The sequence below is a fragment of the Cetorhinus maximus genome, chromosome 14 (genome assembly GCF_964194155.1).
Source record: "Cetorhinus maximus chromosome 14, sCetMax3.hap1.1, whole genome shotgun sequence".
NCBI classification, from domain to species: domain Eukaryota; kingdom Metazoa; phylum Chordata; class Chondrichthyes; order Lamniformes; family Cetorhinidae; genus Cetorhinus; species Cetorhinus maximus.
In genome coordinates, this window is record NC_135892.1 from 83,957,274 (window position 1) to 83,984,887 (window position 27,614).

Consider the following 27,614-nt stretch of genomic DNA (forward strand, 5'->3'; position numbering starts at 1 on the left):
CGAAAAAGGGGCTGCAACCTCTGGCAATCTACGCCCACGTGGAACACTGATGCCCCTTGGCCGCAGAAAACGCATGCAGCCTGGGAGTCCATGAACCACCTTTTAACCTACAATTGCATGGCACTGCTGCATGTAACACCCTCCACGCAAGGTCCCCAATGGAAAAATGGAGGCCTCCCACATAGTGAGCCCTCCATTGAGGACCTGCCCCACCGCCAGATGCCCTGACAGCACGCTATGGCACGTCCTGGCGGTGGAGGAAGGCGAGAAAGTGGGGGTGTGCAGCAGCAGGCCATACAGGAACCCCTTCCGCGCCAAATGGAAAGGCACGGAAGGAATTGCCGCGAAACGGCTCAAATTGTGGGTTTGCGGCTCCCGAGGGAGGTGTCGGGACGCAGGACCAATGTGAAATTCCATCCGAACGGGAGTCAGCTCAGATGGAAGGTACACCGCATGCTTTAGCTGCCTCGACACCCACGAGTGCCAACGGGTCCGAGTACCACCGTTTTCAGGCTGCGGATGACTTTGGCCGCAAGCTGGACATCTATCGACACACAACCCACAAGTTCTATTGGTGACATCTAGCAAGATTCTCTTCAAATTCTCTTCTAATAAACGATAATTAACTCTGTAGGCAGGTCATTAAAACCAGGAATAATGAGAAGAGATGTATTTGGACTCGGCCACACTGATTGGCCCTAAGATTCTCTTTATACTCTTCTGGCAAAAAGAAAATCAATAAATAAAAAGATTGATAAATCAGAGAGGGTAAACAGCCCCTGATGGGGCACTGTAACTAAAATAAAATGTCAAAGGAAACTTACAAAATCAAATCAAAATGTAGTTTTCAGGTTTGATAATGCACCCCAGAAGATGCTCTACATATGTGCTTATGGTACTCAATGCCTCCCACTGAATATACTTAACCTTAATAATACAATTAATATACCACGTGTCAGTGCAGACTCGATGGACCGAAGGGCCTCTTCTGCACTGTGTGATTCTGTGATTAACAGAGTGGCTAAGACTTCATTAGGCACATTATGATCAGAATCACATGTCTCTAGAAATTCCACACCCAGTGCAAAATTGTGACATGAGAACATAGCAAGCTTGCCATTTTCTGCCAGAAACATTTTGATCTCTTTCAACTGTAATGCAGCCTTGACCTCCCGCCGAGCATCCACCTCCTTACAATTGCCAGGCTGCAGACATAACGGGGGGGGCCCTGTGTAATGCCAGCAAAATTGCTGTGCTGCTGCAATAATCACTGCTAAGTGGCTTCTTAATACTTAGTTGCATTCCTATTGCCGCCAGGCGGGTTGCTGTCACAACTGCATCCCCGCCTGTGGGAGAAGCAAAAGGAGGCAGAAGCGCATGGGTCCATTGCTTTTTCAGGCAATTTCTCTGTTCCCTCCTCCTCAGCGACAAAGCCACCTCCACAGGGCTGGGAAAATTCTGCCCAATGTCATTGCACCTTGTAGTTTATTTTAGCTCTAAGGTGAAAGTGTGGTGATTTCAAACACACAAAGAATTGTTCTTCACAAGAACCACTCTATTATTTACAAAGTATTATATAGTGACAACATAGATGTACATTGCAGCAGAGAATTGAGGATATTTCCTGCCACAATCCTGCCTGCCTGCCTTGCGAATTATTGCAAAATCAAACTACGTCAAATGTTTCACATTATTTGCATTTTATTAAAATAGCTGCTATTGTCATTTTTTTTGACAGAGAAAGATATTTTGTTGCAGTGCTCAGTTTATCTGTAAGAGGTTACCACAAGAATCTGTGGAATGGTGTAGTAATTGGCAGAATGCAGGATGCAATGAATGGGAGGTAGAAATTCAACAAGGAACCCTTCATTGGAGTTTAGATTTTTGTATGTGAGCATTGATTGATGAAGCCTTGAGAGTTTACTGTGGGGTAATATTAGCTTATACTTCTATGACGCTAGGTTTAAATGCTCAGTACGGATTTAACCCCAATGACGATCAACAATTATTGTCCCTGTCAGGGCTTTCTCTGAGGCAACATTTCCTGTAGCCTAAATCAACATTCAAAATGAAATTTCCACAAATGTACCTCATTGAACTAAAAACAAGTTAAGCATGCTGAGCCAAAGTCAAACTAATTCATACATCACTAGAAAGAATATGTACAGTACAGTACTTAAATCGTTGAAATTACCATTTTGACTTGTTCTGTGCTGAAAAAAGAGCTGCATTTTTGATGCTTTAAAATCTCCATCGCATATGAGCTAAACACAGGAATATAAGAACAGGAGTAGCCATTCAGTACCTCAAGTCTTTTCTACCATTTAGTTAGATCTTGGTTGTTTAGTGGCTGAACTCTATTTATCCCCTTTTGATCCATATCTATTGATATCCCTACCCAATAAAAATCTGTTGATCTCCATCTTGAAAATTTCAATGGACCCAACATCTACAATAGTTTGGAGGAGATAGCTCCAGACTTACACTACACTGATTTCACTCCAAAATGACCTAGCTCTAATTTTAGTTGCAGAATTGCAGACCAGAGGAAATAGCATCTCTGAATCTACTGTATCAAATCATTTTCATCATTTTAAACACCTTGACTAGATCACCCCTCAGTCTTCTAAACGGAAGGAAATACAAACCAAGTTTAGGCAATCTGCCCTCATAATTTAACCTTTTAAACCCTGGTATTATTGATTCTGCGCTGTACCCCCTCCAAGGCCAATATATCCTCCCTGAGGTGCCATGCCCAGATCTGAGCACAATACTCCAGGTTGCCAAGGTTCTGTACAACTGTAGCATCACTTCCACGCTTTTGTAGAACTCCAAAAAGACCCTCAAGGTAAAGGCTAACATTCTATCACCCTTTTAAAAAAATTCTTTTTAACTGTGTGCTAGCTTTTAGTGCTTTCTGAACCTGAGCATCCAAATCCCTTTGTTCTTCCACAATTCTTGGTTTCTCTCCATTCAGAAAATATTCCAATTTGGCTTTCTTGGATCCAAAGTGGACGAAAAAGAAAGATGACCCATATTAAACTACATCTATCACAGTATTGTCCATTCGTCTAACCTATCTATGGATGGAATTTTCTGGCCCCATTGGCATCGGGCATCATAACGGGCCGGTGGAAGAATGGGGGCAGGGAATCGCTATGGCAAGAACGCCAAAAATTGGTTTCAAGCCGTTATGAAACCAGTTTGCGACCATCCATTCCATCGTCAATGACGGGCCGCTTTTTCCATTGCTGCACTTCAGGAACCAAATTTCAATACTTTAGCATCTCATTATAAGACCTGCTCACTGGAATCAGCCCCCATGCTGGATCATCTGGGCAGGTTGGTGTGATTGCATAGCCAACGTGTTTCACTACTGTATATAAGCGACGTGCACCTGACGAGGTGCACTTCACTCGGAACCTCCTTTCTTTGGGCAGCAATCACAGTCATCAGCGCCAGGCTTCGCAGGCAGCAATACATCACTTTTAGGGGGGGCGAACTGGTAGGTCTCTACCTACCAGACGAAATGTAAGGCGGGGATGGCTTTTCAACTGCTGCACATCTAGGGCTTGCTTAGGGAAGGGGGAGAAGTGACCTCAGGCAAGGGAAGAGGCTACAGGGTGAAGGCTGTACTGCGGAATGGGGGGTATCCCAGGGTGTGAGTGGGGACACATGTAGATCTGTGCAAATGGACTCAAGATGGTGAGGGCTGAGGAAGCAGTCTCCAGAGGAGATGAGGCCAGATGGAGATGTGATGGTGTGTGTGAAAGAGTGAGTAGTGATGTCCCTTGAGCTGGCAGTGAGTGAGTTGCCAGTAGACATGTGATAGCCTTGTGAGCGTATGAGTTTAGGGTGATAACATGGCTGCCTTGCCCTGGCGGCATGGATGAGATCATTCATCCGTTTTCTGCATTGGATGGCCGACCTCTTGTGTGCAGCATCGGCACTGACCGCCTCTACGACCGCCTCCTAAGCCGGAGTGGTGAGACTGATGGGCCTCTTGCGGCCAAAGGGGGGTAGGGGAAATCGCGGTAGGTCTCCATGACATCCAGACGGCGTCCCAGGGATGTGTCACTGAATCAGGAGGCTGCACTCTAATTGGCTTTTGGGGCCATGCCTTCACTGGAGCAGTCCTGGGTTGCAAGCATTGGAAAGTGTGTACATGGCTGCAGTTCAAATATGGCACCCTGCGTGAGGAAACGGTGAGGTAACGGCATGGTGGACAAATCGGAGTCTGCCCATTAGCGAGATGGCATGTTTCCTGTGGCTGCATAATTAATGAGGCGGGAGTGGGATGATATGGCACAAAAACCCGCCATTGCGGCCAACAGGTAAAACAACTTTCTTCCTGCCCGCTACCACACTTTGTGCAAATCTGGAATGATTCTGACCTATATCTCTATAACTTGCTGCTCCCATTTATGCAACTTACTGTGCCTCCTAACTTAACATCTCCTATAAACTTGGATATAGAACTCTAATCCTTCACCTAAGTCATTGATATATATGGTAAAAAGCTGAGGCCCCTGTACACATCTCTGTGAAACACCAGTTGTAGGTACTGGCCTCACAGAACCAAGTTTGTGGACATCTGAGCTTCCATAATAACAATGTTAGCTGCCATAGCAGCTGTCAAAACTACCAGCCATGGCTCCAGCATGGATCTGACTGCTCGATCCATGTTGGACAGAATGATCTCCAAGCACTACACAAAGCCTTGACACAAGTTGGAGCTGAGCTTCTCCATGCTCTGGAACAATTTGGCAAGGTCACTTACAGGCTGCGCAGTGTATTTCCTAATGAATGGCCATCGGTCTTCATCGGCAACCTGGCCACTCAGTGTGAGCATCTGAAACCTCTGCAACAAAGCTAATGTTCAACCCGGTCCTCTGGCGAGCTAGCACCTTTGTCATACGACACCAGTGTCCTACCACATGCACACCACTGCCTGTGCACCCCCCTCCCCGCAACATGCCCATTTTCAAGTGTGACCAAACAGGTAAAGCATTGATGTACTTTCTGTTGAGACGCATCCTGGATTCTAAGCTACAGCAAATGAAAACATCACACATTACTCATATAATCTGTCAATTTTTTTATAAATTGATGTCCAGTTATAAACTAGTGCTGGACTTTCATTGTCCTGTTGGCATTGGCACATAATGGACATTTGGATGGAATTGCAATTAATCACTCTTATTAAAAAAAGTTATAATTGTGATCCTAAACCAAGTGTTTATTCATGCCGTTACTTTGAGCTTAATCATGTGAGGTGAAAAAATGTATAAGAAGATTAAAGACTAGAAGATTGGAAACCTGGGTGAAATTTAATCCAGGTGATTGGAATCTCACTCGCTGGCTGGAAAGCTAAACAAAATGAGTGACAGCATTCGCTGACTCATTCCTCAGGGCAATGCCTTGACCAATCAGGGTCAAGCTGCCTGGTTTAAATTTCAAACAATGCTTGGCAGTTAGCTGTCAGTCACCATCACTGGTGCATTCTCCACAGCAACGCCCCATGCCAACCAATCAACACTCTCTTTACATCCAGTATAAATTGTTGTTTTCCCCTTATATTGGTATTCCTGTGAAGTGCCCTGATAAGTGCAAGACAAAAAGCTTAGACATGTCTCTTTTATCAGCAATACATAGTTACAGTTGTCACATTCCTGAAGTCAGTGCCGTGGTGGGGTTGCAGGGAACGGAGTTCTTTCTCTTCCCAAATCCATAGGATGAGTGCATGGAGACTTAATTTCAGCAAAAATCATCCAGATTTGAAGACCTCAGCTGGAATATCATCAGGGCCGCAAGCTTTGTTGTTTATCATCCATTTGATTATTGACCATCTCATCGATGGTCATTCACTCAAGGATTCAATCTCAGGGTGCTGGAAGATAGTCTCTAGGCTATCAGCTGTCACTGTGGATTCACAGTTGAGGAGTTGTTGAAAATGTTCTTTCTAGCATCGACTGATGGCGTTGTCATAAGAAGAGAAACACCATTCTCTGAGCGAAGGGGAGTTTATCCTTTTGATCTTGGCCTATAGATTGCCCTGGTGACTTCAGAAATGCCCTGCATGCAATGATGGTCAACATATTGTTAGGTCTCTTGGGCCCCCTCTTCCCACCTCATGTCCTTTATCTTCTGGATTTATCTTTGGACGTTAGCCTTGCGTTGTTGGAATGTTTAAATGCCGGGGTTGGTCGTTACTCTGATGTCAGGAGACGAACCATTGGGAAAAATGCACTGGGAAAAGCCAATGCAAATGATGTCCTGCTGACAAAGTGTGCTCAGTATGGCATCATTATAAGAAATACCCTCTTCTGCCAGAAGGACAAATACAAAACTACATGGAGGCATCCTAGTTCAAAGCACTGGCACCTGAATTATGTCATTTTTTGAGTCAAAAATTGAAGTGATATCTCTATCACTCAATCCATGCAGGGGACTAATGCTTGTTGGACAGATCATCGACTTGTTTGATCGGTGATGAACGTCCACCTAACACCAAGGTATCACAAGAACCAAAACTCTCAGAGGAAGAAGATCAATGTCTCGGCCCTAAAGCAGGCCAATCGAAGAGAGGAATTCCAAGGGCAGGGTTTTTAGGTTGGCGTGCGGGCACAATCGGCTGGCCCGGGAGCGGCAGGGAACAGACCGCCGACCCTGATCAGCCTCCCAGCGCAATTTCAAGCTGGCTGGCCAATTAACGGCCAGCCAGCATGAAACACATAAGGAAATACTCAGCGCTGCCAGGGTTGGGGCACGAGGAGTGCAGGCGCTGACATGAGCACGGGCGAGCGCTGAATGAAAGCTCCCTGAAGGCAGAAAGCTGCCTCAGGGAGCTGAAGACTTTAAAAACAATAAATAAAACTTTTAAAATTGGAAATAAATGTCCATGCATCACAATCAGTCACCTGAACATGTACATGATGAAAATTCTGTCCATACATTTTTATTTTTATTATTAAATAACGGAAACCTCATCCCACCCTTGGATGAGGTTTGTTGAAAAACGCAACGGCTGCCTGGCCGATTCACCCACCGTAAGGTTGGACAGACCACGAAAAATCGGAGACAATTACAACTTTAATTCCCTTAATTGGTTTCTTAATTGTTGGCGGATGCACTTCTGACTTTTGCGCGCTCCCGCTGACCAAAATATCACGTGAGCATGGGATGATGTCGGGACACTCGCCCGATGTCATCCCCCGCAATTTTGCGGTCGATCAGGTCGCACCCGCACGCCAACCTAAAAATTCTGCCCCAAGTGTAGCTCACGACCAATTTGGAAAATCTTCACACATCCAACTGTAATCCAGAACAGTGGGATCGACATAAAGTATCAGCTATACTAGAATCCTGTACTCAAACTATTGGGTTCGAGCATTGTTGTCGCCAGGACTGATTGACGAAAACCATGCTAAGATATGTGACTGCCTAGAAGGAAAACGAGCAGCGTTCATTGGCTGGCAGAACAACCGAAGCTCACAAGTCAAGAAGGCAGCATTCCAACAGCATTACATAGGATATATGGCACAGAAACGAGTAATTTGGCCCAGCCAATCTATGCTGGTGTTTATGCTCCACTTGAGCCTCTTCACAACTTTTCTCAGTTAAAATTCAACGTTGTAATCACCCATTCCCTTCTCCCTCAAATGCTTGTCTAGTTTCTGCTTAAAAACATTCGTACTATTCACTTCAACTACTCCCTGTGGTATCAAGTTCCACATTCTTACTACTCTTTGGGTGAAGAAGTTTATTCTGAGTTCCCTATTGGATTCCTTGGTGACTTTCTTATATTGATGGCCTCTGATTATGTTCTTCCCAAAAAGGGAAACATTCTCCCCAGGTCCATTCTATCAAAATCCTTCATAATTTTAAAGACTTCTATTAGTTCACCCTTCAGCCTTCTTTTCTCAAGAGAGAAGAGACCCAGCCTGTCAATCCTTTCCTGATATGTATACTCACGCATTGTGAATCTTGTAAGTCTTCTCTGCACCCTCTCCAATGCTCCCATATCCTTTTTATAATCTGGCAACTAGGACTGATGCCATATTCAGAATGTGACTAACCAAGGTTCAGTATAAGTTTAGCATAATTTCCCTATTTTTCAATTCTATCCCTCTCAGGGGAAAAAGACTTACCGTTGATTCGTGTTTTTCTTATGGCCTGGCTAACCTGTGGCACAGCATTTAATGATTGGTGGACTTATACTCTGAGATTCATTTGTTCCTCTACCCCACCTAGATTTACACCTTCCAAGTAATAAGTAACCTCCCTATTCTTCCTCCCAAAATGTACTACCTCCCATTTATCTGTGTTGAACTTCATTTGTCAATTATTTGCCCATTCTGTAAGTTTATTAATATCCTCCTGTAACTTACTGTCTTTAACAAAACAGTCAGCACTCTCTGTCTTTAGTGCTCTGAAACTGACTGTAATTTCTGAAGTCCGTAAGTGCACAATTAAACATGGAAATCCAGAAGTTGCTATCAGTGACACTATGCCTATCCGGAGAATGTGCTGTTGATAGCCCCTAGAATGCAGTCAATTAGAAATCATTAAACTGATGAGGACCTCCATTCTTATGCTCTTAGTCTCACTGTAAAAACCTTGAAAAACTTGTATTTTGTTCATTGAGGTGTAACTGGGTTTTTACTGACATTAATTTTTTTATTCTTTCATGTGATGTGGGCATGCTGGCAAGGCCAACATTTGTTGCCCATCCCTAATTGCCCTTGAACTGAGTAGCTTGCTAGACCATTTCAGAGTCAACCACATTGCAATAGGCCTGGAGACATGTAGGCCAGATCAGGTGTGGACAGCAGATTTCCTTCCCTAAAGGACGTTACTGATCCAAATTAGTTTTTACGACAGTTGAAGATAGTTTCGCCATTTCTGAGACTAGAGACTAGCTTTCAATCCCAGATTTTATTAATTGAATTTAAATTCCACCATCTGTCATGGTGGGATTTGAACCCACATCTCCAGAGCATTAATCTGAGCCTTTGGATTACTAGTTTAGTGACTTTACGACCATGCCACCATCTCCTCCAAAATTCACATTTCATGGTAAACTGGAAGGAACGCTCATGAGGCAGTTCAACAGGTTGATAATCAGCCTGCTAATCCTTCCAGCTTTTCCCCACTACAGTAAGTGCTTACTTAAAGTTGTACTTGCTAACTCTTTTTACTTATCTACCTCGCCGACACTCTGGCTCGCTGCCTCTCCCACTCCCCGACCCTCCGACTCACTGCCTCTCCCACTCTCCCACCCAGTCACCACCTCTTCCACACGCCAACCCTCTGGCTTGCCAACCCTCCTGCTTGCTGCCTTTCCCAATTGCTGACTCTCCGGCTTGCCACATATCATGCTCTCTGACCCTCCCTCTCACCAACTCTCCTGGTTAGTGCTGACCCTCCTAGTGTTTGCCAACCCTCTCTCTTGCCGAATCTCCTGTTCCCCAACTTTCCTGCTCGCTGCTTCTCCCTCCCAAATACTCTCTGAGCGAGAGCTGAGGAGATGAGCAGTGAGAGGAGGAAGAGCAGCTTCAGAGTGACAGCTGCTTCAAGTTGCAAGTTCAGAGAGGTAAGCTGCAAGCTGAAGAGTTAGTGAGAGGAAGGGTCAGCAGCGACCGGGGATGTCGGCCAGGGGGAGTGTCAGCCAGCGGGCGTGTCAGCAAGAGGGTGGGTTGGTGAGATGGTGGGTTGGCCAGCAGGAGGGTCAGTGCGATTGGAAAGGTTGGGGAGCAGCGTGAGGCTGCTTCAAAATGGTGCCAATCAGGTCACGTGACCTTACATTAGACCAGGTGTAAAACAACATTAAAACGAAACTCCTACACTAAATGCAAATACCTGCCCTATTAACTGATTGATCTGAAAGCAAAACGACTTAAAATGGAGTCTTACTGTATTCTGCAAAGGGAAAAATCCGTGTGTGATGATACAAAATAAACAATTGTGCTAAACTGCCTCACTGGCCCTGAAAGATTAATGTTATATTTGTTGAATGTCAAATTCCTCTTTTGTAAGAAATTCCGCCTTTTATTTTGAAACAGATTTGTATATGACATTTTTAGCTTTTACCTTAATCCTACGCAAATGACCCAATAATTTATTTTGATATCTGTAAAATTTAAAATTAGAAGTGAAGAGACTCAATGATTTTTGCTTCTTGGTTAGCAAGCTGTAAGAACGCTTAAAACTGATTGGCTGCTTTACCCGCTTAATGGCAACATTGTTGATGGATGCCTGGAGACCCCTTTGACTTGGTGCCAAATTCAAACTGGCATCGAGAAAAGTGAATCTCTGCCCCGAGATTACTAGATCTTTGTGGGCTTTCTTCAAAGTCAGCGGCAAGTGCTGTTGCTTTGCCGCTGACCACAAAATCCAGCCCATTATTCCCAATTGGACCAGATTAAACACATTTGTTTAGGGTATATGGCGAAACAAATCAAAATTTGCTTTCTTTAAGGTGTGAAAGTTAATTATAGTTATTTTTAATTGTTTGGATTTCAGAAACAGGTACTTGATGGTTAGACACCATTTTTTAAAAGGTGCAAAGTGCTGAAAAAGGTATCTTTTCAATTTGGCAAGCCTTCAGAAGCATTGTGTTCTAAGAATCTGATGTGTGTATGCTAACATCAAACTAAGGCGGATCCAGTGGGTGCAGCTATTTATGTTTCATAAATTGTTGACTATGATATTAAATGTTGCACAGATGTAGCCTCTAATGACATTGCACAGCTGTCTAAACATGTTTTGATTTAGTTTGATGTGCTTTGATGAAGACAATACATTCTAGTGAGAGGAATCTGATATCCTTCATGTATTCACTGAGGATTTGTTCCTCAAGTTAATTGCAAAACAGAACTTGTTCATGTTAAATATTTGGGTTATTTCAATGCTGTCTTATTGCTTAATGCTTTCCCAACCAAAAATGAGAAAATTTTCAGTTATTTGCGGTATTGCAGCTGTTTTCAATGGGAATTTTTTTTTTACGAGCATATGAATTAGGAGCAGGAGTAGGCCGCTCGGCCCCTCGAGCCTGCTCCGCCATTCAATAAGATCATGACTGATCTGAACATAACCTCAACCCCACATTCCTACCTACCCTCAATAACTTTTCACCCTCTTGTCAATCAAGAATCTGTCTAGCTCTGCCTTAAAAATATTCAAAGACTCTGCTTCCACCATTTGAGGAAGAGAGTTCCAAAGACTCACAACCCTCTGAGAGAAAAAAATTCTTCTCATCTCTGTCTTAAATGAACAACCCCTTATTTTTAACAGTGACCCCAAGTTCTAGATTCTCCCACAAGAGGAAACATCCTCGCCACATCCACCCTGTCAAGACCCCTCAGGATCTTAAAGATTTCGATTAAGTCACCTCTTATTCTTCTAAATTCCATTGGATACAAGCCTAACCTATCCAGCCTTTAACCTTAAGACTACCCATCCATTTCTGGTATTAGCCTAGTAAACCTTCTCTGAACTGTTTCTCATGCATTTACATCTTTCTTTAAATAAGGAGGCCAGTAATGTACACAGTACTCCAGATGTGATCTCACCAATGTCCTGCACAACTGAAGCATAATCTCCCTACTTTTGTAATAAATTCCCCTCACAATAAATGATAACATTCTATTAGTTTTCCTAATTACATGCTGCACCTTCCTACTAACATTTTGTGAATCATGCACTTGGACACCCAGATCCCTCTGAATCTCAGAGCTCTGCAATCTCTCACCATTTAGATAAATGCTTCTTTCTTATTCATCCGATCAAAATGAACAATTTCACATTTGCCCACATTATACTCCATTTGCCAGATCTTTGCCCACTCACTTAACCTATGTCACTTTGTAGCCTCCTTACGTCCTCTTAACAATTTATTTTCTACCTTTGTGTCATCAGCAAATTTAGCAACCATTCCTTCAGTCTCTTCATCCACGCCATTTATATAAATTGTAAAAATTTGAAACTCCTTCACTGATCCATGTGGACACCACTCATCACATCCTGCCAAACAGAAAAAGACCCATTTATGCCAACTCTCTACTTCCTGTTAGCTAACCAATCTTCTATCCATGCCAATATGTTACCCCCTACACCATGAGCTTTTATTTTCTGCAATAACCTTTGATGTGGCACTTTATCAAATGCCTTCTGGAAATCTGAGGACAGTAAATCCACAGGTTCCCCTTTATCCACAGCACATGACTCCTTCAAAGAACTCCAATAAATCGATTAAACATGATTTCCCTTTTACAAAAGCATGCTTACTCTTCCTGATTGCCTTGAATTTTTCTAAATGCCCTGCTATAACATCTTCAATAATAGCTTCTAACATTTTCCCAATGACAGATGTTAGCCTAACTGGCCTATAGTTTCCTGCTTTTAAAGAAGTTGTCACCCTAAGGTTTACCCTTCAAAATCAATTTCCATCATTGCACATGGAATTAATCCAGGAAGCAGTCCTGGATGCATTCTAAAAAGCATTAATTACTTTGACTACATGCATCATTCTGCAACAAATCGCTTGCATTATTCATTGCCAACTATGGCTAATGATAAATGCTTTTCGCCAATGATGTGGATCTGCCAACTCACAAACTAATTGCAATTGCTCACGAGTGAAAATCTTAATCAAATTCAGAGCTTGAGAGCTGGTGGTGGAGGCGCAGGAGGGAGGAATAATTTATCTGGTGCTTTTATAGCCCAAGAAAATCATTCTAAACTAGTTCTAAAAAATCACATTTTCCACTGCAATGTCATAACTGGAGAAGGCTTTCATTGATCCTCAATATTACAAGGTGTATTATAATTTCTTTATATTGTAGTCTATTGGCCAGTTTGTATTTCACAGAACTGCAACAATGGGAAGCCGTTTTCTGTATCTCCTTACAGTGCACTAGAATTCACGCATTTATATCATAGAGTTTGGTCAGAGCACAGTGTTTACTTAGCACTAACAGTGCTGTACTTCTGAGAGCACAGTGGGAAAAGAGCATCTCTTGAAGTGATACTCCATGCAGTGGGTCTTTTGTATTGCAGTGCAACTTGCAAAGTTGAGACATGTGCTTCTCGTCTATGGAATGAGCCTTCAGTGTTATTGTAAAATGCAGGCTTCAATTTTTTAAAAGTAACTTAATTTCAACAGAAGAATAGTAACTTACAAATATTATTTTGCAAGCGGTTATTAATACATCCTGTCATATGTATACTGAATTGCCAATACACAACTGCATTTAACGAATATGCTGTGGTAGCACTGATTTATGTACTTGAAAGGTTTCCTGAAACATACTGCTATAATGTTTTTTATTACAGTATTGGATTAGTCTAGTTTCCTTTCTCAAGTCTCTCAACAGTGTCCTTTATTTTCTCTCAGGGAAAATCAACTACAGATGTTTCAATGCAATTTTAGAATGCACCAATGGAATTCATGCTGTAGCTACCTTCATATTAATGTCGTGTTTTCTGCTTTTCAGATGCAGCAGTTGGAAAGGCAAGTACTTGATGCCAACCATCGTGCTGAGAAAGCTTACCAGCAGGTGGTGTATAAGCAAACACGCTTCTTTCTCGCGTACATTCTAGATTATGTTGTGTAGCCATGGGCCTTAAATGTCACATCTTCACACTTAGTAGTATGCTTGCAAGTTAATGATTCTACCATCTGATGCAGTCAATGTTGACTTAGTTGAAGCACTTCAAGAAATCACACAGATGTTTTGGAAACATGCAAATGTGTCCTATTGGAAAAATGTTGATTGAGTCTGATCCTGAACCACATGGTTCCTCAATCAGCTTCTGTATTTGAATGAGGCAAAATGGAAATTATAAAGCACCCATACTTTTGAAATCTCTCATGGATCCAGCTCTGGTTCTCTCTTCTTCTTCTATGTGCTGTCCCTTGACCCATTCATTGACTGACATAGGCTGGGATTTTCCAGTCCCAACAGCGGCGGGTTTAATGGCAGGTGGGGGGACAATGCAGCAGGAATTGAAAAATCAGTTTCCCATCAACGTGAAATGATGGCAGGAACGTACACTCCCGCCCATCATGGCGGGTTGCCATTCCCGCCAGAGGCCACAGTGAAGCTGTTTTGCATCCCATTAATGGGATACAGATGACATCCTGACCAGAATTGTCCTCCCCTGTCCAAACATCCATGCCGCCAGTGGAATATCACGCTGGTCCGGAACACGTCCGGACCAATGTGTCGTGTACACGTCGGGATTCACCTGCTAGCAGGAAATAGGCCTGGGGCAGCTCATGGACGGTGGAAGATGGAGGCCTCCAGCGACCGTGGACCCTGGAACACTATGTGCAGCAATGGGTGGGAAGAGGCGAAAGGGTTTCAGAGGGAGGGGTCGGTGGTGTCAACTGATGAGTCCTGAGGGGCATACTGAAGGAATTGTTGATAGGAGGGGATGGTGAAGGCTAAAGGGGTCAGTGGGAGCTGGTAGGGTGGGGGGTTGAGAGTCCTGTGATGATGGATGAAGGGACACTGAGGGTTGTTGGAGGGCACAGGGAAGTAAAACCAGATTCTGGGGGTTGGCAGGATTGAGGGGGCTGCATATCACAGAATCACAGAATTATTATGGCGCGGAAGGAGGCCATTCGGGCCATTGTGTCTGCACCAGCTCTTCAAATGAGCATTATGACTTTGTGCCATTCTTCTGTCTTTTCCCCATACCCTTGCACATTGTTTCTATTCAAATAATCTTCCAATGCCTCCTTGAATGCTTCAGTTGAACCTGCCTCCACCACACTTCCAGGCAGTGCATTCCAGATTCGAACCACTCGCTGTGTAAAAAACTATTTTCTCACATGACATTTGCTTCTTTTTCAAATCACTTTAAACCTGTGCCCTCTCATCCTCGATCCTTTTATAAGCGGGAACAGTTTTTCCCTATCTACTCTATCCAGCCCCCTCATGATTTTGAACATCTCTATCACATCTTCTGGGCCTTCTCCTCTCCAAAGAGAACAGTCCCAACCGCTCTGATCTACCTTCATAACTGAGCTTCTCATCTCTGGAACCATTCTTGTAAACCTCTTCTGCACTCTCTCCAATGTGTTCACATCCTTCCTATAGTGTAGCGCCCAGAACTGTACACAATACTCCAGCTGAGGTCTAACTAGTGTCCTATACAAGTTCAGCGTAACCTCCTTGCTCTTGTACTCAATGCCCCCATTAATAAATCCCAGGATACTGTATGCTTTTTTAACTGCTCTCTCTACCTGTCCTGCCACCTTCAATGATCTGTGCACATTTACACCCAGGTCCCTCTGCTCCTGCACCCCCTTAAAAATTGTACCCCTTATTTTATATAGTCTCTCCCTGTTCTTCCTACCAAAATGCATCACCTCACACTTCTCTGCATTGAACTTCATCTGCCACCCATCTGCCCACTCCACCAAATTGTCTATGCCCTTTTGAAGTTCTGTACTGTCCTCCTCACAGTTTACAATGCTTCCAAGTTTCATATCATCTGCAAACTTTGAAATTGTCCCATGCACACCAAGATCTAGGTCATTAATATATAATCTGGAAAAGCAAGGGTCCCAATACCAACCCCTGGAGAACTCCATTACAAACCTTCCTCCAGCCCGAAAAATATCCATTGACCATTGACTCTGTGTTTCCTATTACTCAGCAATTTTGTACCCATGTGGCTACTGTCCCTTTTATTCCATGAGGTATAACTTTTCTCACAAGTTTCAGGTATCTTCCTCATGCTTCCAGTCTTACAAATAGCCCACTGGATTGTGTGCCAGGTGATTGATGCACTGCAGGTTGTCACAAGGGTTCTGGGGCAGCACCCTCCAGAGCAGAGCCCATGCAAATAGAAGGATAAGGAGCACAGTGGCAGGTCATGAGCAGTGCTTGCTGCCTAACCCCCCCTCCACCGCATCCCACGCCCCATCCCCATCCCCTCACCATACAGCATCCGAGCTGTGTGTATGTAAGGGTCAGGGACCAGCAGTGGCCTCTCCACCTGCAGACTGAAGACCAGATGGAGTGCAGTGGGGCAATGAGGTATTACCTTAAAACATTGAGTAGCTCTTTTATGCATGGCCCGCATGGATGGTGCCTTTGCCACTGAGGCCTATGTCCCCTCTGCCATTCAGTGAGGTATGAGCAGTTGAGTGTTCATTTACCCTGGCGGTGCAGATGAGGTCATTCATCTGTTTCCGGAACTGCAGGGCAGTCCTCCGGTGGAGGCCATGTGCACTGATCACTCTGGCGGCTTTTTCCCATGCAGGTTTGGTCACACGACTCGGCCTCCTCCTTCAATTCTCGGGGTACAGGATGCCCCTTCTGGCTTCCATTTCATAGAGCAGCACATCGAGGGAAGCATCGTTGAATCTGGGGGCCAGAGCTGCCTGGGATCACTGGGCCATCTCCTCCTTGTACAGTAGTTGCGCAGCAAAGAAGTTAATGACCAGGCACCTTTTAAATATGGCACCCGGATATGATAGCAGGGCATACATCACCAGCCTACACCACCATACAATACATCGGGAAACCCCCTGACTGCATAATTAATGAGCCCAGCATCGTGCGATTTGGCGTGAATTCCCACCGGGCTTCGCAGTGGCAAACACTCCTAGTTCCCGCCCCGGCCACAGAAAATCCGTCCATATTTGTCTGTTTCCACATGTAAGCTGATGACACCAAGCTTTATCGCTCACCCACCTCTACTGACCGCTTCATTGTCTTTGTGCTATTACACTGCTTGTCCAACATCCAGCCTTTGATGAGCCTTAATTTTCTCTATCCAAAAATTGGGAAGACTGAAGGCATTGCCGTCCATCACCAACCTTGCTCCTTTGCCACTATCTCAGTCTGATCTGGTCTGTTCACGTAAGCTCAACATAATGTTTGACCTGGACTTGAACGTTTGGTGGCCCATTAATGTACTCTTGATCCTCCTGATTCCACAAGGAAAGCAAAAGTACTTGTCTTAATCTTCTGGACTCTGATTCTCCTTTTGATTGATCTTACTTGGCAACAATTATCACATATTTAGGCACTAGCTGTTACTTTTTTTTCCCAAAATAAAGAAACAAAATGCTGGAAATACTCAGCAGGTCAGCCAGCATCTATGGAGAGAAACAGAGTTAACGTTTTGGGTCGATGATGACCATTCATCAGAACCTTGATCAGGGTTTCCCGCATTTTCTGTTTTTATTTGAAATTTCTAGCATCAGCAGTATTTTGCTTTTGTATGATACTTTTTCTTACCTGAAAAATATACCAAGTTAATAGATAGCATGCTTGAAATTTGGTTTAAATCACTAACCGCCTTTATTCATGGCTATTCTACATAATTTCTAGTGATCTATTAGAATTCCAAAATAGACTCTTTACATTTTGCTGTTTATGGTATGCTATTATTCTGCAGTAATGACTCCAAGAAAGTATCCCCCAGTGTTATACAGCAATGTAATTTCTGCTCATTGTTACATGTTATTCAAATTGTTTCCACATTAGTGAAAACTAATAACATTTCTTATGGCTTTTTTCTACGTCGTGACCATCAAATATGTAATTTACATTGAGATGCCAGTCAATTTCTTCCTACTTGTTAGTTGAGTATTTAAGTACCTCTGTTTTTCTCCTTTCAGATTGGTTAGTTTCTACTTTCATTATTAATCATATGTTATGTACAATTTCAATATTTTCCCTAATCACAAAAATTCCACTCAGTTGCATTCTGGAAACATTGAAATCTGGCTTTGTATATCAGGTTCCCCACCCAGACTAGCTAACTTCCCATGCATAGGAGCCCGATGTAAAATTGTGAGATAAACAAATAGTGCATGTGCACGTGTTCATATTTGATTTTAAAAGACTGCAGTTCTCAGGATCCACTGCATGATGGGCTCTTGCACTATTTCATATCTTTTTTCACCAGCCTGGTGTACAGGATTGACATTTATCAGTCTACTCATTGGAGAGAAATAAAGAGAAAATTAGTTAAGGTGAAAACAGAGATTAACAGGAGGGAGAACAAAAGAAGTGAAGCAGGAGAAAGAGAAATACAATTGAAGGAAAGTGAGGGAAACAAAATGAAGCAGGAGGGTGAAAATCAGAATTGAAGGGTAAAATTGTGGCATTCGCCATTTGTATCTGGAAGGGGTTACAAGAATATTTTTAGATTATTTTCTTTGTCTTTTTTTTAAAAGAGTTTTTGAATTTTTCTTCAGGAAATTAATCATTTTCCTGTATAAGTTAATGCCATAATAAGGATGCATTAGACATACACAGATACATGCCAATAAAACAAAATATTAGTGGTGGTTAACAAGCACTTCTGCAAATGTTTGCTTCGCACCTGGTTACAGATGGAAAATACTGCTAAGCAGTTGAGCCAAATGATTCTTACAACATGATGAATTCATTCAGGAAAGCCACTGTCTGGATTTTACTTTGGCACTGAGACTACAGTACATTAAAATGCCAGGAAATGACCATCCAACTAGATGTCACTGGAATTTGGGATCGGATGTGAAACCTCATTAAGATAGCGTAGAATTTTACCAAGAGTTAGCAGGAGTAGCTAAGCTTCTTTCACGAGTGTTCCAGTAGATATTAGCTGTTTTGTTTTTTGTTGCTGTTTTATAAAGAATGTTATTAAATCTCTTTTGAGCATTGTTTTGTGCTCCTAGGTCTGTGTTATGGAGGAGAAGCTAAAAGCAGCTAACATCCAGACCGATGACTCGGAGAATAAGTTGTATAAGAGCTGTCAAGAGTTGGAAACCCTTATACTAGAAAAAGACGATATCATACAACGTTTAGAGCTACAGCTTGATGAACAGGTTAGCTATCACAGATATTACTACAAGTTTATTTGAGTAGCTTGTTCCTTGGTCATTTAGAAATGTGCATTGCTTAAATATGAAATATGAAGTTGTATTTAAAGAAATTAATTTTGATTTGATGAATTAAAATGTAGCAGTCTGTACCTCTTTTAATTGTGCTCCATTTTCTCTATACTCAACAATACAGCCCATATTTCTACAGTGCTCTTAACATTATAAAACATTCCAGGGTGCTTTGCAGGAGCATTCCTAAACAAAAATATGACTCGAAGCCACATAAGGAGATATCAGGTCAGACGACCAAAAGCCTCAAACAAGGAGGTATTTTTTTAAGGAATTGGACAGGGAATTCCAGAGCCTAGGGTCTACGCAGCTGAAGACACAGCCACCAAAGATGGTTTAAAGTCAGCAATACTCAAGAGGCCAGAATTAGATGAGTGCAGATATCTCACAAAGTTGCAGGGCTGCAGGAGATTACAGAGATGGGGAGAGACATTTGAAAACAAGGATGATCATTTTAAAAACGAGAATTGCTTGACTGGGAGACAGAGTAGGTCAGCTAGGGATGATGGGTGAACAAGACTTGTTGCAAGTGACAACAGGCAGCAGAGTTTTGGATGCCCACATGTCTAAGGAAGGTTGGATGTGGGTGGCAAGCTAGTGCGTTGGAATCATTTAGAGGTAACAAAAGCATGAATGAGGATGTCAGCAGCAGACAAACTGAAGTCAGGAGATATTAGAGGTGGAAAAAGGCGGTCTTAGTGATGGCACAGCTCATCTTGGAGTCAAGACACTATGGTTGCGAACTGTCCATTTCAGTTTTAGTTCGTTGCCAGGGTGAGGGATGGAGCGAGGAAAGAGTTTGGAATGGGGATCGATGATAATGGCTTCAGATTTCCCAATGTTTAATTGGTAGAAATTTCTGCTCACCCAGTACTGGATGTTGGATAAGCAGTCATAATTTAGCAACATTGGAGGAGTCAAGAGAGATGGAGCTGAATTTTACAGATAGCAGGGTTTCCCGCCCCACCTCTGAAGAATTATCTGGGAATGCAGCCCCACTGACGTTGAATGTCCCACAGCCATTTAACGCTTTGAGGAGTATTAATTGGCTGGAGGCAGCACTCACTTCAGAGAAAGTCCTGCCTCAGAGAGGTGCTGGCCAATCAGATCCACTGGGAGATGTGGCCACTGCTGGGACTACAACCAGTGCCGTTAGTCTAAGTGCCAGAGCCCATGGGAACAGGTAGGTGTGAGATTGCATGACAGGAACAGGAGGGAGGCCCAGGGTGGTGAGGAGGTGGGGATCTTGATGGAAAGACTGGGGTTGGGGTGGGGGGGTGGGGGGTGGGGTGGGGTGGCGGGCACAAGGCACACCCGGGGAGGGAGGGTGGAAGGGCAGACTTTGGAGAGAGGGGCCCTAATCTTGAAAGAGGGCCAGTGATGGAGTGTCCCCCAAACCCCCCATTCCTGCCCAAGTCCCAAGTGAGGTGACCTGCTGGGCATCTCCCCGCCTCACCTCACCCACCCCCTACCCCGGTCCCTGGCCTCCTCCAGCCGGCCGAAAAATTGGAACCAGCAGGAAGCAGCTCTTAAGTGGTCAGTAATTGGCTACTTAAGGGCCTCAATTGGGGCAAGAGTGACAGGTCGCCCTAGGCCTCGACTGCCCCTCATAAAGTGAGGGGCTGGCAGCAGTAAGGCCACCCGGGGAATTTTAAAGGCTTCCCGCCTGCAAACATGCCGGTAGGGGACCATAGCATTCTGTTCGTGGTAGTAAGGTAGGGCTGGGTGTTGTCAGTGTATATGTGAAAAGTAATGCTGTGCTTTCAGATGATATTACCAAGGGGCAACATGTAGATGAGAAACAGGACAGGGCCAAGGTTCGACCGATGGGGGACATCAAAGGTAACATTGCAGAAACAGGAAGGGAAGCCATTGCAACTGATACTCTGGCTATGATTAGATAGATTGGAGTAGAAATAGGAGAGCGAAGTCACAACCACCTGGATGACATTGGCGTTGGAGGAGGATGGTGTGGTCAACCATGTCAAAGGCTGCTGACAGGTCGAGAATGATAAGGAAGGATAGTTTAACTTTATCACAGTCACATAGAATGTCATTTGTGACTTTGATAATAGGAGTTTCAGTACTGTGGCAGGATCAGAAATCTGATTGGAAGGATTCAATCATAGAGTTGTAGGAAAAATGGACATCAGTTTGGGAGGCGACGATGCATTCAAAGATTTTGAAGAGGAATGAGAGATTTGAGATGGGCATTAATTTGCAGGGGCAATGAGGTCAAGGGTTGGCTTTTTGAGGAGGGATGTAGTTATGGCAGATTTAAAGGAGATGGACAAATTCTGAATAGAGAGAACCGTTATCATTATTAACATATTGGCATAACATCAACTAGGAGGGGTCGATCGGTGATTAGGCATTCAATGCAAATAGAGTCGATGTAGGAGGAGGTGAGTCTCATGGACAAGATGAGCTCAGAGAGGGCATGAAGGGAGATAGGAGAGAAACTAGAGAAAGATGCAAGTTTTGGGCTAGGGTGGTGGGAAGGTCTGGAGGAAGTTTGGTCTAGGGGAAGGGAGGGCAGTGACAGAGGCAGCTGATTGGATGGTCTCAATCTTCATGACAAAGAAATCAATGAGCTCTTTGCATTTATTGTTGGAGCTGAGGGTTGAGGAGACAGGGGATTAAGAAGACAATTTGCAGTAGAGAAAAGAAACCAAGGTTATTTTTGTATTCCTGGATGATCTGGGAATAGTGAGTGGTTTCAACAGACATGAGCAGGACCCTGTAGCGCTTTAGGTGATCTAACCAGATTGGAAGTGTATGGCTAAAATAATTGTCCGCCAAATACCTCAAGTCTGCATCCCTTGGACTTAAGGGAGCAGAGCCTTCTCAAGGGCAACTAGGGATGGGCAACAATTGTTGGCCTTGCCAGTGACGCACAGATCCCATGAAAGATTTGAAAAAAAGATGAGGGGGTACTGGGGGTATGTCCAGAGTGAAAGGGAGTAATGGTTTTATTGGGCATCAATGGTGGAGATGAGGGCACAGTTCAGCAAATCAGTAGCTGCAGAAATCTTGTGGCAAATGGAGGGCCAAAGGCTAAGGTGGAATTTCAAAAATACAGTTGTAAGTGAAATGTGGATAGTGTTTTCCATGGAACTGAAGCAGGCATGAGGCCCCTTATTTCCACATGCAAAAAGCTTAGTGCCTCTTTCAAACTAAAGTACATCTCTTGTTTGTCATTACTCTTTTTTTATTCATTCACGGGATGTGGGCTTCACTGACTGGGCCAGCATTTGTTGCCCACCCCTAGTTGCCCTTGAGAAGATGGTGGTGAATATGGTGGCGAGCATGCTTCCTGTATGCGATTTGGGACCTTAGAAGGCTACTCTGGGACCCACTTTCTAGGCCATGATATTTTCAGTGTCCTAAAGGTTTCAGCATGCAAAAACTGATGTTCCACCCAGGGCTGAGCCCATTGAGTAAAACCCAGCAATGTGAGTTTCCAAGGGACCATCGGAAGAAATGTTAAATGGAGATCTTGCAAGCAAACATTCTAATTGTAAGCAACAGTTTGCCACTATGTTTTTTGAAGCTGATGAGTTTGCTTTGGTGATTGGTTTCCACAAGGCACAGAAATCAGGCCTCCTAGGAGACAACATCTGGGAGATGGGGAAGGGGCTGCTCAAAGAAAATCTTACTTGCTCATCAGGGTCAGGCATACAGTGAAGATAACTGTATTTGTTTGAGGGTCACTGCACAAGAAATCTGGATTTCTCTGGACAGGTTGTCACTGAGCTCTGCAGCCTCCTGCAAGACGACATACTGCCTGCTGGACTAGGAGGTCATGTTTTGCCTTTGACAGTGAAAGTCACCATTACCAATATTAGAATGCTATTGTAAACATTTCCCAAATCCCTTAATCTACAGTTCATCAAGCAAGTCACTAATGATATCCTTGCCAGTGACAATCAGTGAAGTACTTTCCCAATATAACGAAGCAATTAAAAAAATGTCCTGGAATTTGCTGCAATGGCTAGCTACCCTCATATGCCAGGAACCATAGACTGTACCTGTGTTGCCATTAGAACATCAGGACACCAGCCAGGAGCATTTGTTAACAGGAAAGGATTTCATTATATCATTGAGCAGCTGATCACCACCACAGACTAATGCAGGTCTGTGCCAAGTTTCCAGGCAACTGCCACGATTCCTTAATCATCTCCACACATCATGTCACAAAACTTAGAGGATAGTTGCAAGGGGTCAAAGGCCACCTCACCACATATAGCATTTGACTCCCCTCCATCGCCCCATCGTACCTGTAGAGATGAGGTACAAACTAGAGCTATGGGACCGCCAAATTGATCATCAAGCATATAATTGAAGTCTTGAACTGAGGGTTTAGATGGCTGGATAAATTTGGGGAATTGATTGGGGCACTTCAGTTAACCTGCTCATTACCCCCGGCTGATTTTCCCTTACTGATCCAGAGGCTTTAAGGCTAATTGTAACACCCAAATACATGTCTGGGTGGCAGGGATGAGCAGTATAGTCAAACTGAATCCTGAAAGCACAACTGACTCAAAGTAAATTTAAATATATTATACTATAGATAGTCTAGTTGGAAGGAGATAAATAATTTCACACTTCATTAGCCCACCCAGTCCTAGGTCTGAAACCTTTGGGCGTAAACAAGCTTGTGCTGATAAATACCTATTTCTCTGTACATGCTCTTCAGCATAGCTAAAAGATAGATAGGTGAAACTGTTTACTAGTTTAGCTTTGTCTCATGCTAAGGAGTATATAGCATGTAAGTCAAATTTATAATGGTTCTTAACTCATGTTCCTTTGGCATAATCAACATTGTTGCAGATTGCCTCAGTTTTGTAATTTAGTGAAAGATATCTGTTGCTCTGTACAGTTGTTTCATTCCCGCCAGTGAACATGGGTGAGAAACAGTGCTATTTGAGCTACCTACTTCAGTTATAAACGCTAGAACTGGAACATTTATGATATAAGTGAAATCTATTTTAGTTTGATTAGAGTGCAAGTAAGCATCCATGTATATAATATGCTTTTCTACTTTGATAAATTCTCGACAAACACATTTTCCACATAAATGACTATATTGGGTATAAAAATCTAACAGATTTGTATAGATTAATATAGCATTTTCTAAAGATATTGCAACAGATCAATACCACTATACCTTACACAAAAGCGGTGTCAACTGATGATTCCATCCTACCCACAAACATTTGGCTTCCACTCTCTTGTATATGTTCATATGAAATAACCCATGTCCATTTCTCAAGCTTCCTATTTTACCTTTGCTTTCCTCCAATCCGAGTGTTCTGTTCCACTGAAAATGTTTACATATTTACAGAAGGATAACAGTTAGTTTTTGGGTTTCAGAAGCACCTGCGAATCCAGGAGGCCAAAGTAATAGAAGAGAAAGCAGCTAAAATCAAGGATTGGGTGACAATGAAACTTCAGGAGGTACCTGAGTCTTGCTGCATATTTATAGGAAAAACGAGCACTGCATAATGAATTATTTATGCAATTGAAGTTTTGTATTTGATTGTTTTTTTACTTTTTCTTTTTGGAATTTTTGACCTGCAAAGCATATTTGCAATTTTTTTAAAAGTTGCTTTGTATTGGAAAATATATTCCACACTGTTTATTATAAAATTGAAAATTAGTCAGTCCATTGAACAAAAATCTTCCCAAAAGGTTAGCAAAAGTTATGTGCAAATTATGTGACATTTCAGATAAACTTATGTCATTGTTTTCAATTCAGGAGGCTATATCAATTGATGGAAGCATATCTAGAACATAGTTATATTTACAATCTTAGTGGCTCAGGAGAATTAAGTAAGAGTAATGTTATAACGACGTAATTATTGATAAGCATTTTCATTAAACCAAAGGTTCTTAATTTTTTGTTTTTAATGTAGAGTGATATATACTATTTAATATCATATTAATATACTCTTTTTGCTCATAGCTTGAAACTGAAAATCAGAATTTTAAATTTACACACCAGCAACAGGTAGAACACATTCAGATCCTTCAGACCAAGTTACAAGGTAAGAGTCAAGTTCTTTTGATTGAATAAATTCAGCAGTCTACTGTGCATCAACATCAGTAAATTATAAAAGGAGGGCAATTACTCTACATGTGTGTATCATGTCTATTTGATGGGTTTTGAAATTGATGGGTTGGAATTTCCTCTATCCAATTTATGTTGAAATTAAGCCTAACTTTATGCCTGTTTTTATGCCAAACTTACCTGTGAAGCTCATTTACTGACATAGGAATGTAAAAATCAGTAGAAAACAAATGCAATGCCACCAATATATTGGGCTGCTAGCTTCTATTCTCTAAAACTATCTTCCTTCTGCTCTTCCTCATCCTTTTCCATCATTATGTAGAGTAGGGATATTCTAATTGGGAAGACCATTCCTGCTATTTAGACCTTCTAAATAGAGGAAGTTGAGGGTCCAAAAATTATTGGCTGCACTGAGACTGACAGCACTTTGTTTAATTTTAGTGCCTTTTTTCATGTAAAGTCTGGAATCTTATGGGAGCAGGTAGTTCTGATGGAGCTGATCTGCTTAAATCAGAAACAAAGGATTTCAGTAGCCACATCTCAGGAGTGATGCAATTGATTGAAGAAATTAGCACATAACGATATTTCAGCCTAAAACTAGTGTAAATTAGCTATGCACAAATTTTCCTCAGAAAAATTGCTGCAACATCACTGTAACATGTCTATTTGATGGGTTTTGAAATTGATGGGTTGGAATTTCCTCGATCCAAATTTTCGCTGAAATTTTCCAGGAAATTCTGGGCCGACATTTCAGTATCTGTTTTGAATGTCAATTTAATACTTTAGCTTGCAATGTAACATTTTTTTTAGCCTTAATTGCTCCTAATAAATATACATGTTCTGCCATGGTCATCTTGTTCCTGCTTAGATCTATATCCAGTATCTCCCAACACTGTGGGGCAGCCACTGTAGCATTCCCCAGTGCTGTCGATGAAGAGAAGCACAATCAGAGCTGCCGTTCAGCACCAATTGTAGCTAACAAATGTTGCTGTAAAGTGGCAATTGACAGTCCATCTAATACCTACTAAAATTTATCACATTTGTGGTTGGAAACTATCCACAGACGTGGACCTATAAGCACTGTTTGATGACCCAAGTTTGAAAGCCTTGGTAGTCAGTTTCATGGACCTGAGAGTTAGGATGGCTTCTTTATACTGCTGAGGCATAGATAAATTCTCCAGTATAATTATGCTTAAAACCACCAGGATCACAAAACACATTACAGCACTGACTGATTCACAAAAGGGTGCATAATTTTTATTTTCTAAAATGACTAGCATTATAAATAATTCTAAAGGACTTGGCTTGTTTATGACTTAATCACATTAAGGTGAAGGTTAAGCAGAATCACAAACTGTGTTATGAAGTCGCTTTCAATGTATTATTCCATCTCACTCCATTTTCCTTTATTCTTTTACGGGATGTGGGCATCACTGGCTAGGCCAGCATTTATTGCCCATCCCTAATTGCCCTCGAGAAGGTGGTGATGAGCTGTCTTCTTGAACCGCTGCAGTACCTGTGGTGTAGGTACACCCACAATGCTGTTGGGGAGGGAGTTCCAGGATTTTGATACAACTGAGTACCTAGTTGGGCCACCTTAGAGGGCAGTTAAGAGTCAGCCACATTCTGTGGGTCTGTGATCAAATATAGGTCAAGATGGGAAAGGATGGCAGAGTTCCCTCCCTAAAGGACATCAGTGACCCAGATGGATTTTCATGACAATCCATTAGTTTCATGGTCACCATCACTGACACTAGCTTTTTATTCCAGATTTATTTAATGAACTGACTCCCCATGGGATCTTCCATTCTGGAGTATAAGTTGGTGATGGGAGTGAAAATGAGAGTGAGTTCTGCTCGGGAGAGGGACAGCTGGCCATGTGCAATCTCGTGCTATTAAGCTCATTACATATGCATGCCCAAGGAGCACAGCAAATCTCGTGGTGGGGGCAGGCAGGAAGTTGCCCTCCCTGCTGTTATCTCATGGGATTGATGGTCCTGGTACCAAATTTAAAGGACACCCGGGCAGCCATTCGCTCACTGCAAGTTAGGAGCATCAGTCTGGCTGTCATTCCAGAGGGGGAGACCTACTGCAGATAACAGAATGTTGCAGAGCAGACAACAAGTGGCCCCAGGCTTCAGCAAAGACTCCCTGCAGGTTCGTCTCTAGTCCATCCAGGAAAGGTGGGAGGTGCTGTTTCCCAGGGACGGCAGCAGAAGGCCCTCCCACCTGACCACGGCAGCCTGGACGGAAGTCGCGGCAGAGATTAGCACCCATGGAGCCCACCAAAGAACCACCAGCAGTACAGAAAAAGGATGAACAATATGCTGCGCTCGCCAGGGTAAGTGGCAATGTCTATTGACTGCAAAGAGACACTCATAAGGGTGTCAGGCAGTGTAAGTGTGCGAGTTCACAAGGATGTCAGACAGGAGCTTGGGTTGCAGGACTCAGCAGAAGAAGGGACATGTGCACTGAATGTGTGGCAGCTACTTCATGCTGTCAATATTCTATCAATTGTAGGACAACCTGATTGTTAATCACTTGGAAGGGCTCAGGAGCTGGCATAGACATGCATGCTCCTAAACTGCTCATGCACCCATTGGGATGACAATCAATCCTTCTGTCTGTCTGCAGAAG

At 43.0% G+C, this 27,614-nt stretch overlaps 1 protein-coding gene across 3 annotated transcripts in view; it reads left to right on the forward strand.

The window, feature by feature from the left end:
• The window catches only part of plekhh2 (pleckstrin homology domain containing, family H (with MyTH4 domain) member 2), a 159,231-nt gene that overhangs the window by 36,314 nt on the left and 95,303 nt on the right, over positions 1-27,614 (forward strand). For 2 of the 3 annotated variants that reach the window (XM_078557164.1, XM_078557165.1), the window contains exons 3-6: positions 13,497-13,559; positions 18,689-18,838; positions 24,281-24,364; positions 24,873-24,954. In XM_078557164.1, the coding sequence (XP_078413290.1) occupies positions 13,497-13,559; positions 18,689-18,838; positions 24,281-24,364; positions 24,873-24,954 (379 nt within the window). The remainder of the gene's footprint in view (positions 1-13,496; positions 13,560-18,688; positions 18,839-24,280; positions 24,365-24,872; positions 24,955-27,614) is intronic. The other variant, XM_078557166.1, reaches the window with a different exon arrangement.